The sequence below is a fragment of the Natator depressus genome, chromosome 6 (genome assembly GCF_965152275.1).
Source record: "Natator depressus isolate rNatDep1 chromosome 6, rNatDep2.hap1, whole genome shotgun sequence".
NCBI lineage: Eukaryota > Metazoa > Chordata > Testudines > Cheloniidae > Natator > Natator depressus.
Genome location: NC_134239.1, coordinates 68600237 through 68613753, shown reverse-complemented (window position 1 = coordinate 68613753; position 13517 = coordinate 68600237). Strand labels below are relative to the sequence as shown.

Below are 13517 nucleotides of genomic sequence, written 5' to 3'. Positions count from 1 at the left end.
CCTTCATACTGTAAATAGAACTTGTTTTACTATGGCCGGGGAGAGGGTGTGGCCGTTATGATTTGCAGGCCATGTGGTGATGGTGTCTCCCATCAACTTGGCACTGACCCTTTACAAGGGAGCCCTCTTCTTTGCAGGGTAGCAGTAAAGTTGATACCAAGACCTGACATTACTCCTTCAATTGATGCCATTGCTAATATTTAAAGCAGTGTCCTGCAACTCCCCCTGCGCCCCCCCAGTTACATCTGTGCTGCACCTCACTGGTGGCAGCATGTAGGGTATATGTAGCTATGCACAGCAGTCAAAAGCAAGCTGCATGCTACACATCTCAGTGAAAGGCTCCAGCAGAGGGAAGCAGCAGGGAAAGGCTCTAGCACAAAGGAGGGTAAACTATGGCCTGCAGGCTGGATCCGGCCCGTCGGGGCTTTCAATCCAGCCCACGGGATTGCTAGCCTGGTGGCACAGCGGGGCTAAGGCAGGTTCTCTGCGGCTGGCACCACGTCCCTGGGGCTGCAGAGCGCTTCATGCGCTGGCCTTGCCAGCAGGCACTGCCCTCCCCCCTCCCCCACAGCTCCTATTGGCCAGGAACAGGGAACCATGGCCAATGGGAGCTTCTGGGGTGATACCCACAGGCGAGGGCAGCACATGGCAGAGCCGACTGCCCTGCCCTACCCCACCCCCAGGAGCCACTGCTGGACATCCTGGGCACTTCCAGGAGCAGCGCGAGGCCAGGGCAGGGAGGGAGCCTCCCTTAGCCCTAGCTGTGTGCCGCTGCCACCCTGGAGCCACTTGAGGTAAGCGGTGCCAGGCTGGAGCCTGCACCCCGAATCCTTCCTGCCACCCTGCCTTGAGCCCCGTACCATGCCCCTCCTACACCCCAACCCCTTGCCCTTAGCCCCTTCCTGCACACAGAACCCTCTCCCACACTCCTTTCTGCACTCCAACCCCTTGCCCCAGCCCAACATTCATGGCCCTGCATACAATTTCCCCACCCAGAGGTGGCCCTTGGGCCAAAAGTTTGCCCACCCCTGTTCTAGCAGCTCCCTGTGGCTAGGAAATGCTCTGGCAGCAGGGAGCTGTCAGAGCCTTTGCCTGCTGCCTCCCACTGCAGGAGCCTTTCCCTGTGGAGGGGAAAGGCTCCAGCAGCTGGGCACTACGCTGCCAAAAATAGCAGTGTAGACTGGAAGGCACTGCTTGGGTGTGTCAGGAGCCATGTAGGGTCCATAGGCACTGGGTTCAGGCATGTCTTAGTCACCTAAGCAGTGCCTCGCTGTCTACACTATTTATACCAATGCTGGGGGCATGCAGTGTATGCACTCTGCTTGATGCCGTAAGGAGTGTGCAGTGTCGAGGTACCCTTAGTGATGGCTTCAACAGTTACCAGTACCAGACTTAATTGATCTATTTATCCTGTAAGTAAAAAGCTTTACTACTTACCTTTTCCGATGGCTTTAAATGAATTCCTAGGGAAACCTTACTTTTTGCTTAAATGTATACACCTGATCTGCTTATGGGTATAGGGAAACTTGCCTGATTTCATAAGGATTAATCATTCCAATTTTCATTGTGTTCTGAGAAACAGTGGGTTTGAGTTGGCAGTGAGATACTGTGCAACAAAGGGATGTCTAGTGTTTCTGCTTTTTTTTTTTGCAATGATTACGTTGTGTGTGGGAACTGTAAGATAAGCGGCTCAGAAAATAGATTAATATTGGGCATCAGTGTTGCAAGATCAGTTAACTGCTTGGCTAACCAAATAAATTAAGTAAACTGGCATAAACTGTCTGTTTGCTTTCATTGTCAGGTGTCCCTGAAGAGGTGAACTGTAAACTCTGAGCACCTACAAGGCTGGAGCTCTGGGAAAGGGTGTGCTTAGGCTGCTGGGGACTCTGGGTTAGCATTGGTCGTGGGGTGGTCTAAGGCAGGTGGGTCATAAGAACCATTTCTGTGAAGGGAGAACAGACAGAACCTGTGACCAGAAGTTTGCCAGAGATGCCAAGGAAAGAGACTATGCTACAGCCTACTCAGACCAACAGAAGCTTAAGAGCACATGGGGCCCAGTGTGATATGACACAACACAGCAGCCTGATTGACCCTAGCAGAGGGAGCCTTACTAGGACTGTGTAACAGAAGTTAAGTAAAAGCAAACTCTCACCTATAAGTTAGTTTTCTGTTAATGCATTTCAGTTTGTCCCTTATTGTAAGAGAGCCAAACTTGTCCCCTTGGAGTGGTGGTCTAGCTTGTGCCAACCAAGATATGGGGTCCTTAAACAATAAGGAAAGTACCAGCTACATATTGCCTGCCCTGATGAGATTTGTGGTTGACAAAATGAGCATTTAACACTTTAAAAATAAATCAGTTGAGATTCTGTATAGTCTCCTATTCTTTTTTTTTGGCGGGGGGAGGTCGGGGAAGGAAGTGATTGGGAGTAGAAACATGGATTCCACAAAATGTGATGTATGATGAGGAAACTCTTCCTATATAGCTTTCTGGGTAATACTCTTTCTCTTCTGTTTTCAGTATCTGTCAAAACTGTATTCTCTCCAATGTTAGTTTTATTCCCCACATCCATTTGTGATGGAATTTGTCAGGGATGATCTTGTACACCAAGTAAAACAATGATAGCTTTAAAGAGACGATGAACATTATCCAAACTGATTGAATTCATAGACTAGCTTCTTGTGAAGCTTCCCTTAAAATGTACTTCATTATAAGGCTGTCTAAGGAACTAACATTTGTGTACTCCTGTTCTAGTTCACTATAATGGTAATGTTTAGGAACTAGCACGTGGCTAGGTTGGCTTCAAGAGGAAAGGCGGGGGTGGGGGGAGAGTGCCATTCAGCCTTAGCAAAACAAAGGCGTAAAGATCCTTAATTTTGTTTACTGTTTCATTTAGCCGTGACTGGAAAGGACCTGCAGCCAGCAGTACTACTTCCTCTCACCAGTTAGTACATGCCTTTTGGGGTTCTCTCTTATGGTAAAAATGACATGCCTGGAGTTGTGTGGGTAAAATTGAAGTGAAAACGAGGCATTGTAACCTTGTGACTTTCTTATGCTTTAAGTGAAACTCCAATATCTGTGCACTGTAGAAGACTTCTTAACAAAAAAAGTCCATTAGTCATAATGTGAAAAAATTGCTATATGGGATTAGTTTTTCTTGGGCTAAAACAACCTTGCTGTGGGAACTCTCTCTGAATAATTACATGAGATAATACTCAACATAAGAACACCTCAGATTCTAAGGAATTCTGGAAGCAACTTGGCTGGTAAGGGTATAAAAACTGAGTGAATAATTTTGATTTTTTTCAGTTCAGGGACTGAACCAAAAAATCCCGTGGGGGAAAAAGTGTCAGTTTGAACTAAAACTGACTCTCTTCAGTTTTTCTTGCCAAAAAGGAAAATACACTCTTCCCCTTCCCCCCCCCCCCCCCAATTTTTGGTAAAACAAAAATGTCTCATTTAATTGAAACTTTTCATTTTTTGTTTGGGTACTTTTCAAGTGTTCACCGTTTCTGTTTTCAAATTTGGCTAAACTTCTAAATGAAACACCATTTCAAAGTGAAATGCTGAAACACTTTGTTTCAAAATGAAAAAAAATTAAAACATTCTATTTCAACCAAATTTGTTTTGCCAAAACTTAACAGAATTCGACCCAAATTTGTCTGTAGTTGTGGTGCCTTGAAAAAATGCATTGCTAACAAATTTACTATTGATGGAAAAGAAAAATTCCCCCAGTTTTAGTACAATGTATAATTCTTTTTCAGAGGTCATGGATGTTTCCTTTACAGAGTAGAAAAACAGTGTCTTCTGCAGATGACTTCAAATTGGGTGTTCTTGGTTTCAAATTTATGCTGGCTCAGTTGTAAATTCTTTGTTCTTACTGTGGAATAATAGTTAGCCAGTGCACATACATGCATTTTTGCATTCTGTCTAAAAATTCTGCATGTAGATACTGTAGGTTTAATATTGAGGAACTTGGTGCTTCAGTGTCAAGACAGCACCGAGGAAAGCTGTAAACAAAGTCATTTCTCAATTGTTCTGGCTGAAAGAGGAAACGAAGATTGTCAAAGGTGCTAGAAGGCTGATACTTTCAAACCATTGTCTAGTATCCAATGTTCTTCTTGGCTTTTTCTGGTATCGATACATTATGACTATTTCACAATTTTATAAACTGAAACCAGTTTCTTAAGCATGATAAATAGAGCGGTGGATGGAGAGGAATAAATTTCAGGTTACTAGTCTGACTAGAACCTTCAATGAAGTTCTGACTGGGGGTTGCCACAACTTTAAATCCATATAAGGGATTGCTTTTCAGTCTCCAAATGGTATTGTCGTGTATCGCGTACTGCAACACCAGCGCACAAAAGCATGAGGTTAGGATGATTTAGCAACCTCAATTCAAGCCTTTATTTATTTTTATGGATCCATGGAACAACTTTTAATTTACTCTTAACCTTTTATATAGCGTGTGTCCTTAAAGAGCCATTTTATTTGATATATTGAAGCGCTAAGGTTATTGTGCCCACTCTTCCTTCCCTTCTCTCCTTTTCCTTAACCCGTTGCTTTCTGATCTATCGATCATGTATAAAAGACCTCTCTTTAGGCTGGAGGCAGAAGTGCTTCAGTGGCAGTATGATCAGGTTCTTAAAAATGGAGTGCCTTGGATTTATCAAAAACACTGACTTTCTCCAGCTAGACAAGCTTCATTGAGTTTAGATGCTGAGGGCTTTGTAGTGAGGGAGGTGGTACCAGACCCTTTTCATAAGCAAAGCTTTCCAAATGCTCAAGATCCTTCTTAGCATGAGGCAATTAATGTTCTTCATAAAGTAAATCTAATTCAGGCAAACTGTAGAGAATATTGCTCATTGTAGTACATTTAGTTCACAAGCAGAAATCTGGGAAGATATTAACAGTAATTAATGTTGGCCATTACCCAACAGCTGTGGTTCTCTACAAGTGGTATGCATACCTCTGGGAGCATGCAACGGTCTTCCAGGGGGTACATCAACTCATGTAGAGATTTGCCTAATTTTACAACATGTTACATAAAAAGCACTAGTGAAGTCAGTACAAACTAAAATTTCATACAATGACTTGTTTATACTGCTCTATATACTATGCATTGAAGTGTAAATACAATATTTATATTCCAATTGATTTATAATTATATGGCAAAAATGAGAAAGTTAAGCAATTTTTCAGTCCGTGTGCTGTGACACTTCTTTTTTTTTTATGTCTGACTTTGTAAGTAAGTACTTTTTAAATGAGGTGAAATTTGGGGGTACATAAGACAAATCAGACTCCTGAAAGGGGTACAGTAGTCTGGAAAGGTTGAGAGCCACTGCCCTACAGTTACAGCAATCTGGACTATAAAGCTCTTGCTGTTACTAAATTAAAATCAATGCTAGAGAGCAGGGGTGGGCAAACATTTTAGCCCAAGGGCCACGTCTGGGTACTGAAATTGTATGGCAGGCCATGAATGCTCATAAAATTGGGGGTTGGGTTGCGTGAGAGGGTAAGGGCTGTGGCTGGGGGTGCGGGCTCTGTGGTGGGGCCAGAAATCAAGAGTTGAGTGTGTGGGAGGGGGGTCCGGGCTGAGGCAGGGGGTTGGATTCGGGGGGGTGAGAGCTCCAGCTGAGATTGTGGACTCTGGGGTGAGGGTTTGGGGTGCAGGAGGGTGCTCCAGTCTGGGACCAAAGGATTTGGAGGGAAGGAGGGGGGATAGGGGCTGGGCAGCGAGTTGGGGGGTGCAGTCTCCAGGTGGTGCTTTCTTCAAGCAGCTCCCAGAAACAGTGGCACGCCCCCCCCCCCGCCCCCTCCGGCTCCTATGTGGAGGCACAGCCAGGCAGCTCTGCATGATGCCCCATCCGCAGGCACCGCCCCTGCAACTGCCATTGGCTGTGGTTCCTGGCCAATGGGAGCTGCGGGGGCGGTGCTTGCTGACAGGGCAGCGTGCAGAGCTGTCTGGCTGTGCCTTAGCTTAGGAGCTGGAGGGAGGCATGCTGCTGCTTTTGGGAGCCATGCAAGCCCCCAACCCCACTCCCCAGCTGGAGCGGGGAGAGCCCCAGACCCTGCTCCCTAGCTGGAGCTTGAGGACCAGATAAAAATATCTGAAGGGCCAGATGTGGCCCCTGAGCCATAGTTTGCCCATCCCTGCTATAGAGGCAGGATGAAAATGGAGTCAAATGGAACTAATATTAACTTGAAATAATTACAAAAGGACAATCTTGTTGGACAAATAGCCTTTTCTTTTGACTAATCTCTTAAGAAGAAAAATATTCTGCAGCTTCTCTTCCATTTTTTTTCTGCCATTACATAAGTTCAAATTGACAATCTCTTGAAAAGCAGTCCAAATTCAGAACCAGAACAGAGCTTTACTAAACTTTTGATGAAGAGATTGTTGAGAGAGCCAGTGTACAAAAGTATAAAATGCAGTGATTAAATGGTCAGCTCAGACCATTGCAAATTCAGCTACCAGAATGGTCATGCGAGTGGTGCAAATCTTAGATTAAAAGCCAATCTGGTGCTGTGCAGACAGCTGTCTCAGGAAAGCTTATACTGGGTTAGTTTCTAACACCTATTGTAATTGAAAGGAGTTGAGTTTTCAGTTGACTCCAGGAAAATGCTATCTCAGAATAGAAACAGTGTATACTTGGATGCTGTGTATATAACTAAACATTATTTTCAAGTACATTACACACTTCATGCTGAAAAGTGATACCTGCAATTTGTACTTTGAGACTACTGGGCACAATGGTTAGCTTTTCCCTGACTCCAAAATCATCAGTCGGATTTCTGTTCTTGTTTGTGAGGTTTTTTTACTTTAAGACTTTCTGGTCTAGGAAGAACTCAGGAAATGACCAGTAGCTAGAATTTCCCATGAAATGTAAATATCCTTTCTAGGACAGGGATTTAACAATAGCAGAAAGAGAACCAACATTAAAATACTTTATTTACTGGTTAGTTCATGAGTTTTTTTTCACTCATACCTCAGTTTTGTAACACACAGGTGAATAGCTCTGTTAAATAACCCCTAGTACTATACAAGCATTGTACTCTGCAGAAGGAAGTAGGCATGCTTTTATACTCTTTGAGCTCAGCGTGTTGCCTTCCAATCATCTTTTCAGTTGAAAAGTGTCATTTGTAGCAGTCTCTACAGACTAATGCAAACCATGTCCAGAACTTTTTATTATGGGTTAATATTCGGTTTCGATTTTTACAGGAGACTAGACCTTACTTCCTTTTGATCAACTCCTTTTAAAGCAACATCTCATCATGACTGAACTGTCACCTGAAGAAATTCAATTGAGGGCCCACCAAGTCACTGATGAGGTAAACTTTTTTCCAAGGCTCATTCAGGATCCTAATATATAGGTTATCCTAACACAGTGTAAACTTGTGGAGAATAGGAAGGTATGGGGAGCTGAGGAAGAAGATTGCAAGGGCAAAGTTGAACATCCCGAACTTCTGTATCTTCACTTGGCTTTCAACTTGTAGCTGCTGGGGCCAAGTTGTCTTTGTTTTTTTAAATAGGAGCCTGAAATTTCACTCCTAAAGTGCCACTTGCCTGTTTTTTTTTGTTTTTGTTTTTGTTTTTTTTTTGAAAGTGCTGAGCACCTACAACTTCCATAGAGACCAATGAAATCTGTGGGGTGCTTACCCTCTTAAAATCAGGCAGGTGCTTAAACACACATTTTAGGATCCTGAAGTTATGCTCCTATTTTTTATGATCTTTGCCGAGCTATAGTAATTGTCCCTGAGATATCACAGAGCAGTTTTTCCTAGTGTCTGAGGAGCACTTGAAGTTTCAAGTTTATTTTGTTGACCTTAGTGTGTGTGAATAATGGCTAATGGAGAAGAATCCTAGATCATTGTAGCTCTAATATATGTGTGGATAGTTGCTTATCCCTTATTTCCAGGATACTAAAACTTTGTGCACTAGGTATTTTATTATATTGAACGCTTAGTGTTTGAGCGTCCTATTCAGCGGTGGGCAAACTTTTTGGCCCGAGGGCCACATAGGGGTTGCAAAACGATATGGAGGGCCGGATAGGGAAGGCTGTGCCTCTGCAAACTGCCGGGACCCCTTGCCCCTAACCACCCCACTGGGACTCCAACCCCCCTGTCCACCGCCTCCCAGGACCCCACCCCCTACCCAAACCCCCCTGTCTCCTGACCTCTGCCCCATCTGACTGACTGCCCCCTGTCCCCTGACTGCCCCCTGAGACCTCCTGCCCCCTTACCTTGCCACTCAGAGCAGCAGGACAGGCTTATTGGAGGTGGGCGGGTGCAAGCTGTGCTGCTTGCATGGTGGCATAGCTGTGGGGGTGGGGGGACAGCGGGGGAGGGGCTGGGGGCTCAGGGGTCGAGCAGGACGTTTCTGCAGGCCATAGTTTGCCCACTTCTGGTCTTAGTGAAGCACATGTTGTTGTAAGAGAATCAATATGTTAAATCTTTTCTTTCTAGTCTTTGGAAAGCACAAGGAGGATTCTTGGCCTGGCTATTGAGGTAAGGGTGCATTTCCAAAGATTTAGCAAGCGCTTCAACTTGGTGAAGCAGTGATGTCAAACAATCTCAGAATAAATTGACTATACTTTATCAAATGTACAAAGTAAACAAACTGGAAAAAAATAGAAATATTTTTCTCTGATCTTTCAGTTACAGTAATTTGTAACAAAAGTAATTGAAAAAAGTTCAGTTTTTTGACGCTGTCATAACTGGAAACACTAGAACTGTCTACTGGCAGAAGATAAGGTGAAATAGCAGACGAGTGTACCTTGAGAGATGGAGACTAGGGCTTTAAAAAAATAACCCAGTTATAGGGATACAGAATATGGAGACAAATTATTGGTTATCTAAAGAGAAACTCTTCCTCTTCTGAGAGCCACAGTTGTGTAGACGGCTTTCCAGGTTGCAGCTGAATCTCCTGCACTTCCATGTTGTCTGACAGGTCAGAAATAGTTGGTGTCTTGTAACCAGTGTTAAAAGGTAAAGTAACTATTGGGATACAAGACCATATAGAAGCAACAGAGTGGAACTGGATAACGTTTCACAGTCTAATATCTGGCAATCCATAGTAATTCCATCTGAAACTGCAAGGAAACTGAACATCAGTTCCCAAAGTTGAAACTTGTATCCAGCCATGACTGCTTGGTAACCAGGAGCCAACCACACTACCTGAAGAGTAGGGGGGGTGGGTGTGAGATGTATATCTTTTTTTCTTTGTTTGCATGCCCAAAGGGAAGGTCTGAGCTGCCTTGAGACTTCTCATCCTCATTGACAGCTGTCAGTGAGCCAGGAGTTGGATGGGGACTGGCATTACCAGCAAACCGAGAGGCGTCCTTGGCAAAGGCTGTCATGGGAGGCATCTCGTGTGCATTCTTCTTGGATTCATAGTAAAATTTCTTTCTCTTCTGAGAATCATAGAATATCAGGGTTGGAAGGGACCTCAGGAGGTCATCTAGTCCAACCCCCTGCTCAAAGCAGGACCAATCCCCAATTAAATCATCCCAGCCAGGGCTTTGTCAAGCCTGACCTTAAAAACTTCTAAGGAAGGAGATTCTACCACCTCCCTAGGTAACGCATTCCAGTGTTTCACCACCCTCCTAGTGAAAGTTTTTCCTAATATCCAACCTAAACCTCCCCCACTGCAACTTGAGACCATTACTCCTTGTCCTGTCATCTTCTACCACTGAGAATAGTCTAGAACCATCCTCTTTGGAACCACCTCTCAGGTAGTTGAAAGCAGCTATCAAATACCCCCTCATTCTTCTCTTCCGCAGACTAAACAATCCCAGTTCCCTCAGCCTCTCCTCATAAGTCATGTGTTCCAGACCCCTAATCATTTTTGTTGCCCTTTGCTGGACTCTCTCCAATTTCTCCACATCCTTCTTGTAGTGTGGGGCCCAAAACTGGACACAGTACTCCAGATGAGGCCTCACCAATGTCGAATAGAGGGGAACGATCATGTCCCTCGATCTGCTGGCTATGCCCCTACTTATACATCCCAAAATGCCATTGGCCTTCTTGGCAACAAGGGCACACTGCTGACTCATATCCAGCTTCTCGTCCACTGTAACCCCTAGGTCCTTTTCCGCAGAACTGCTGCCTAGCCATTTGGTCCCTAGTCTGTAGCGGTGCATTGGGTTCTTCCGTCCTAAGTGCAGGACCCTGCATTTATCCTTATTGAACCTCATCAGGTTTCTTTTGGCCCAATCCTCCAATTTGTCCAGGTCCCTCTGTATCCTATCTCTGCCCTCCAAAGTATCTACCACTCCTCCCAGTTCAGTATCATCTGCAAATTTGCTAAGAGTGCAATCCACACCATCCTCCAGATCATTTATGAAGATATTGAAATATGCCAAGACTTAATAACACTGAAGACTTGAGCTTTTACTGGCTCTTAGAGTTAAGGACAGCTGAAGATTGCAAAGATGCATCCTCAAAACGAAGATTTGATTGAGGGTATGCTTGACTGCCTTGTGCTGTGGCACATGCTATTTTCGGAACTGTGAAAGATCCTGGCACTAATGGGGTATCACATCAGCTAATTCCAATTTAACAAAGCTCTTCAATATTGGAATCTGTGGTAGTGACATACTTAATACTGGTTTCTTCAGTACTTGAGAAATTGCAAGCGCCTTTAAACTCCCCACACTTTAAAGGATCCTTAGAGAAAATTTGCATTGGACCAGAAAGTTTTGCCTTTGTAGGCTCAATAGTTGGACTCAGGGGTCTCTACTGATGTGGCCTCAGTGCCCATTTGAAAACTTGAGCACTTCAGCCCTGACTAAGCTTTGGGATTGATTTCCCCAGTGCCAGAGCTGCTGTTGACTTTGACTGGCCTAAAATTGAATGTAGGCTACTTTGTTACTTCAAAGGGCAAGTGGCTGATCTGGTGTAGGGTCCAGAGACTGGCCTCATAAGACTTCCTCCAGGAGGAAGTCCTACCACTTTCGCTGCCTACTCCAGCAATCCTATGTGAAGGTCTTACCTACTGGGCAGTGACGTAGGTGGTGAGGTTGGGAATTGATTGATTTCTCATTGATTTGTCCATGCCAAGTTTGATCTGTTTGAATATCTGAGTACAGCAAATCACTTGAAATACCTTTCCCTGTTTAGATAACTCAAAAGGGATTCCTACCAACTTTTAATTGCTTCTGCACTGAGACTAAGCAAAATTGTCAGTCCAAAAAAGACTCTCAGAACACTGTACATTCCTAAAAAGGATATTAATAGAAGTGCCATTTCAACCAGAACTGCAGTATTGTCACTATGTAGTCACTTTTTTTACACTATCCTATCATGTGACACTAAGGGCTGGTCTGCACTACCACTTAAGTTGATATAACTTTCATTGCTCAGGGGTGTGAAAACAACACCCCCTGAGTGATGTAAGTTACATCGACTTAGTGCCAGCGTGGACACCGTTTTATGTGAGTCAGAGACGCTCTCCCGCCGACATTGCTTCCGCCTCTCAGGGAGGTGGAGTAATTATGCCGATGGGAGAGCGCTCTCCCATTGACATAGCGCATCTTCACCAGATGCGCTACAATGCAGTAGTGTAGACTTGCCCTTAGTGGTGGTCTGCATGGCAAGCTTCCATTATTCCAATATTGTAGTTAGCACTAGGGCCTTTGACTGTGTGCTGGTATACTGAAAGCAGTGTTATTTCTGCAAACCTCCTTTTCTCTTTACAGTCCCAGGATGCAGGAATCAAGACAATCACCAGGCTGGATGAACAAGGAGGTGAATTCTACCTGTGTGCAAAGCAGAGTTGTGAATATTAAGTCTTAATGGTCTGCAGTAATATCTGTGCTTATGTTTGGTGTCCTAATTTATCAGTCTTTGGCCTCAGTAACTCATTTTGGTATAGAAATGAGGTTACTTCACTAGTCAGATGTTCCTATGTTTGTGCAATTACAGTATTTAAGGTTTAGCTCTGGTTCATGTCACCAGAGTTTGCAAGCTGTGCAATTAACTGTGCTATTGAACCTCCCGTCCCATCCCCCTGACAAAATAATGTTTCTTGACTTTAAAAGCAGCTAATAACATCTAAAACATCCAGACAACATCACTATTACATTGTGAGGGGGGGGAAAAAAAAAGCTTTTAATTTAGGATTGCTGGAAACGTATAATCAAAAATTCTATTGCCGCATATGCCACTGTTTGCTTTTGCTACAAAAAGTCCCTTTAGGGGACGAGTGGCTTGAATATACAGATCTAATTTGTAGCTTAGATGTTAAAACATTTCAGATAAAAGCTTCCCCTCTAATAAGGTCTAATCTCTCAAACTTTCGTATGTTTTGTAACTACTTTTTTTAGAACAACTAAGCCGGATAGAAGAAGGCATGGACCAAATAAACAAGGACATGAGAGAAGCTGAAAAGACCTTGACAGAGCTCAACAAGTGTTGTGGCCTCTGTGTCTGTCCTTGCAACAGGTCAGTTAACAAATCCAGACCCAGGTCTGAATTTCTGGGATCCCACAAAAAGAGTACCCTATTGGGGAACATTCAGAGGTGAAATAACTAAAGAAAATCTTTGTACTTGCTGTTGGAGTAAAAACTACACTGATAATAGTCAACTTTCCCTAATGGTTTTTAGGGAAATTGATAACTGCAGCTTGCTGAGGAGTGTACCATTAGATAGGGATTAGTAGCTAAAACACACCCACAGTAACCGCCTTTTAGATTTGTAAATAACGGGATCCCAACCTACCTGAAGCTTATATGCAGTAAAGCAATATTAGTGTTTAAAAATAACTTCAGTTTTCAACTTTTTCTTCTCCCTCTTTGTAATAAAGATCCATTGGAATTTGAAATCTTCTTCCCAAATGTATTTCTCTGTTGCTGGGACACTGGCTTATTAAGACTGGTAATATGTGCTGGGCTACTCTGTTTTTCTTGGCATGGGGTGAGAGGAAGGTGAACATATTACGGCATTTATTTTTGGAGAGGACAAATAAGATCTAGCATTGAGTAGACTCTACAGATGAGTATATGTGGGGGTCAGAGTCGGGGGGGGGGAAAGGAAAATGAGAATAGGCCTTGGTCTTACCAGCTTTAAAAATCTCACATTACTTATTACATTCTCTATTTTTATTTTGCAAGCTTTTGTCATAGTGCCTTAATTGTAATCAGTGTCATCACTGGCCTCTCAGAAAATGTCAGTTAAAAGCGTTTTAGATCCTGCTGGATGGCATTTCTGGTGTAGTTTCAAACATTTGTAGCAAAAGCAAATAGAGCAGAGAGGGATGTCCTGTACTCTCTAGGCAGTTTTACCATTGAGCTACCACTAGTTGTTATCTCTAAGCTGCTCTAAAGTATTAAATGAATTTGTGGGAATCTTACCAAAAAAAATGGCTAAACGGGCCCCCTTTCCCCCCATCCCCCCTTAGGGTGCTAGGGGGAAAAAAGGGGACTCTTTGTATCTATACTTGCCAAAGTGAGTTGTGTTGGCAAATTTTTATTGTGGGTCCTATCAGTGGGCCAAAAAGAGCCTGGATCTCTTCAATGC

At 43.7% G+C, this 13517-nt stretch overlaps 1 protein-coding gene across 1 annotated transcript in view; it reads left to right on the top strand.

Moving 5' to 3' along the window:
- SNAP23 (synaptosome associated protein 23) overlaps positions 1-13517 on the top strand; it is a 39171-nt gene that overhangs the window by 12753 nt on the left and 12901 nt on the right. The window contains exons 2-5 of the mRNA XM_074955643.1: positions 7221-7330; positions 8465-8506; positions 11698-11746; positions 12325-12442. Coding sequence (XP_074811744.1) covers positions 7274-7330; positions 8465-8506; positions 11698-11746; positions 12325-12442 — 266 coding nt within the window. The 5' untranslated portion in view covers positions 7221-7273. The remainder of the gene's footprint in view (positions 1-7220; positions 7331-8464; positions 8507-11697; positions 11747-12324; positions 12443-13517) is intronic.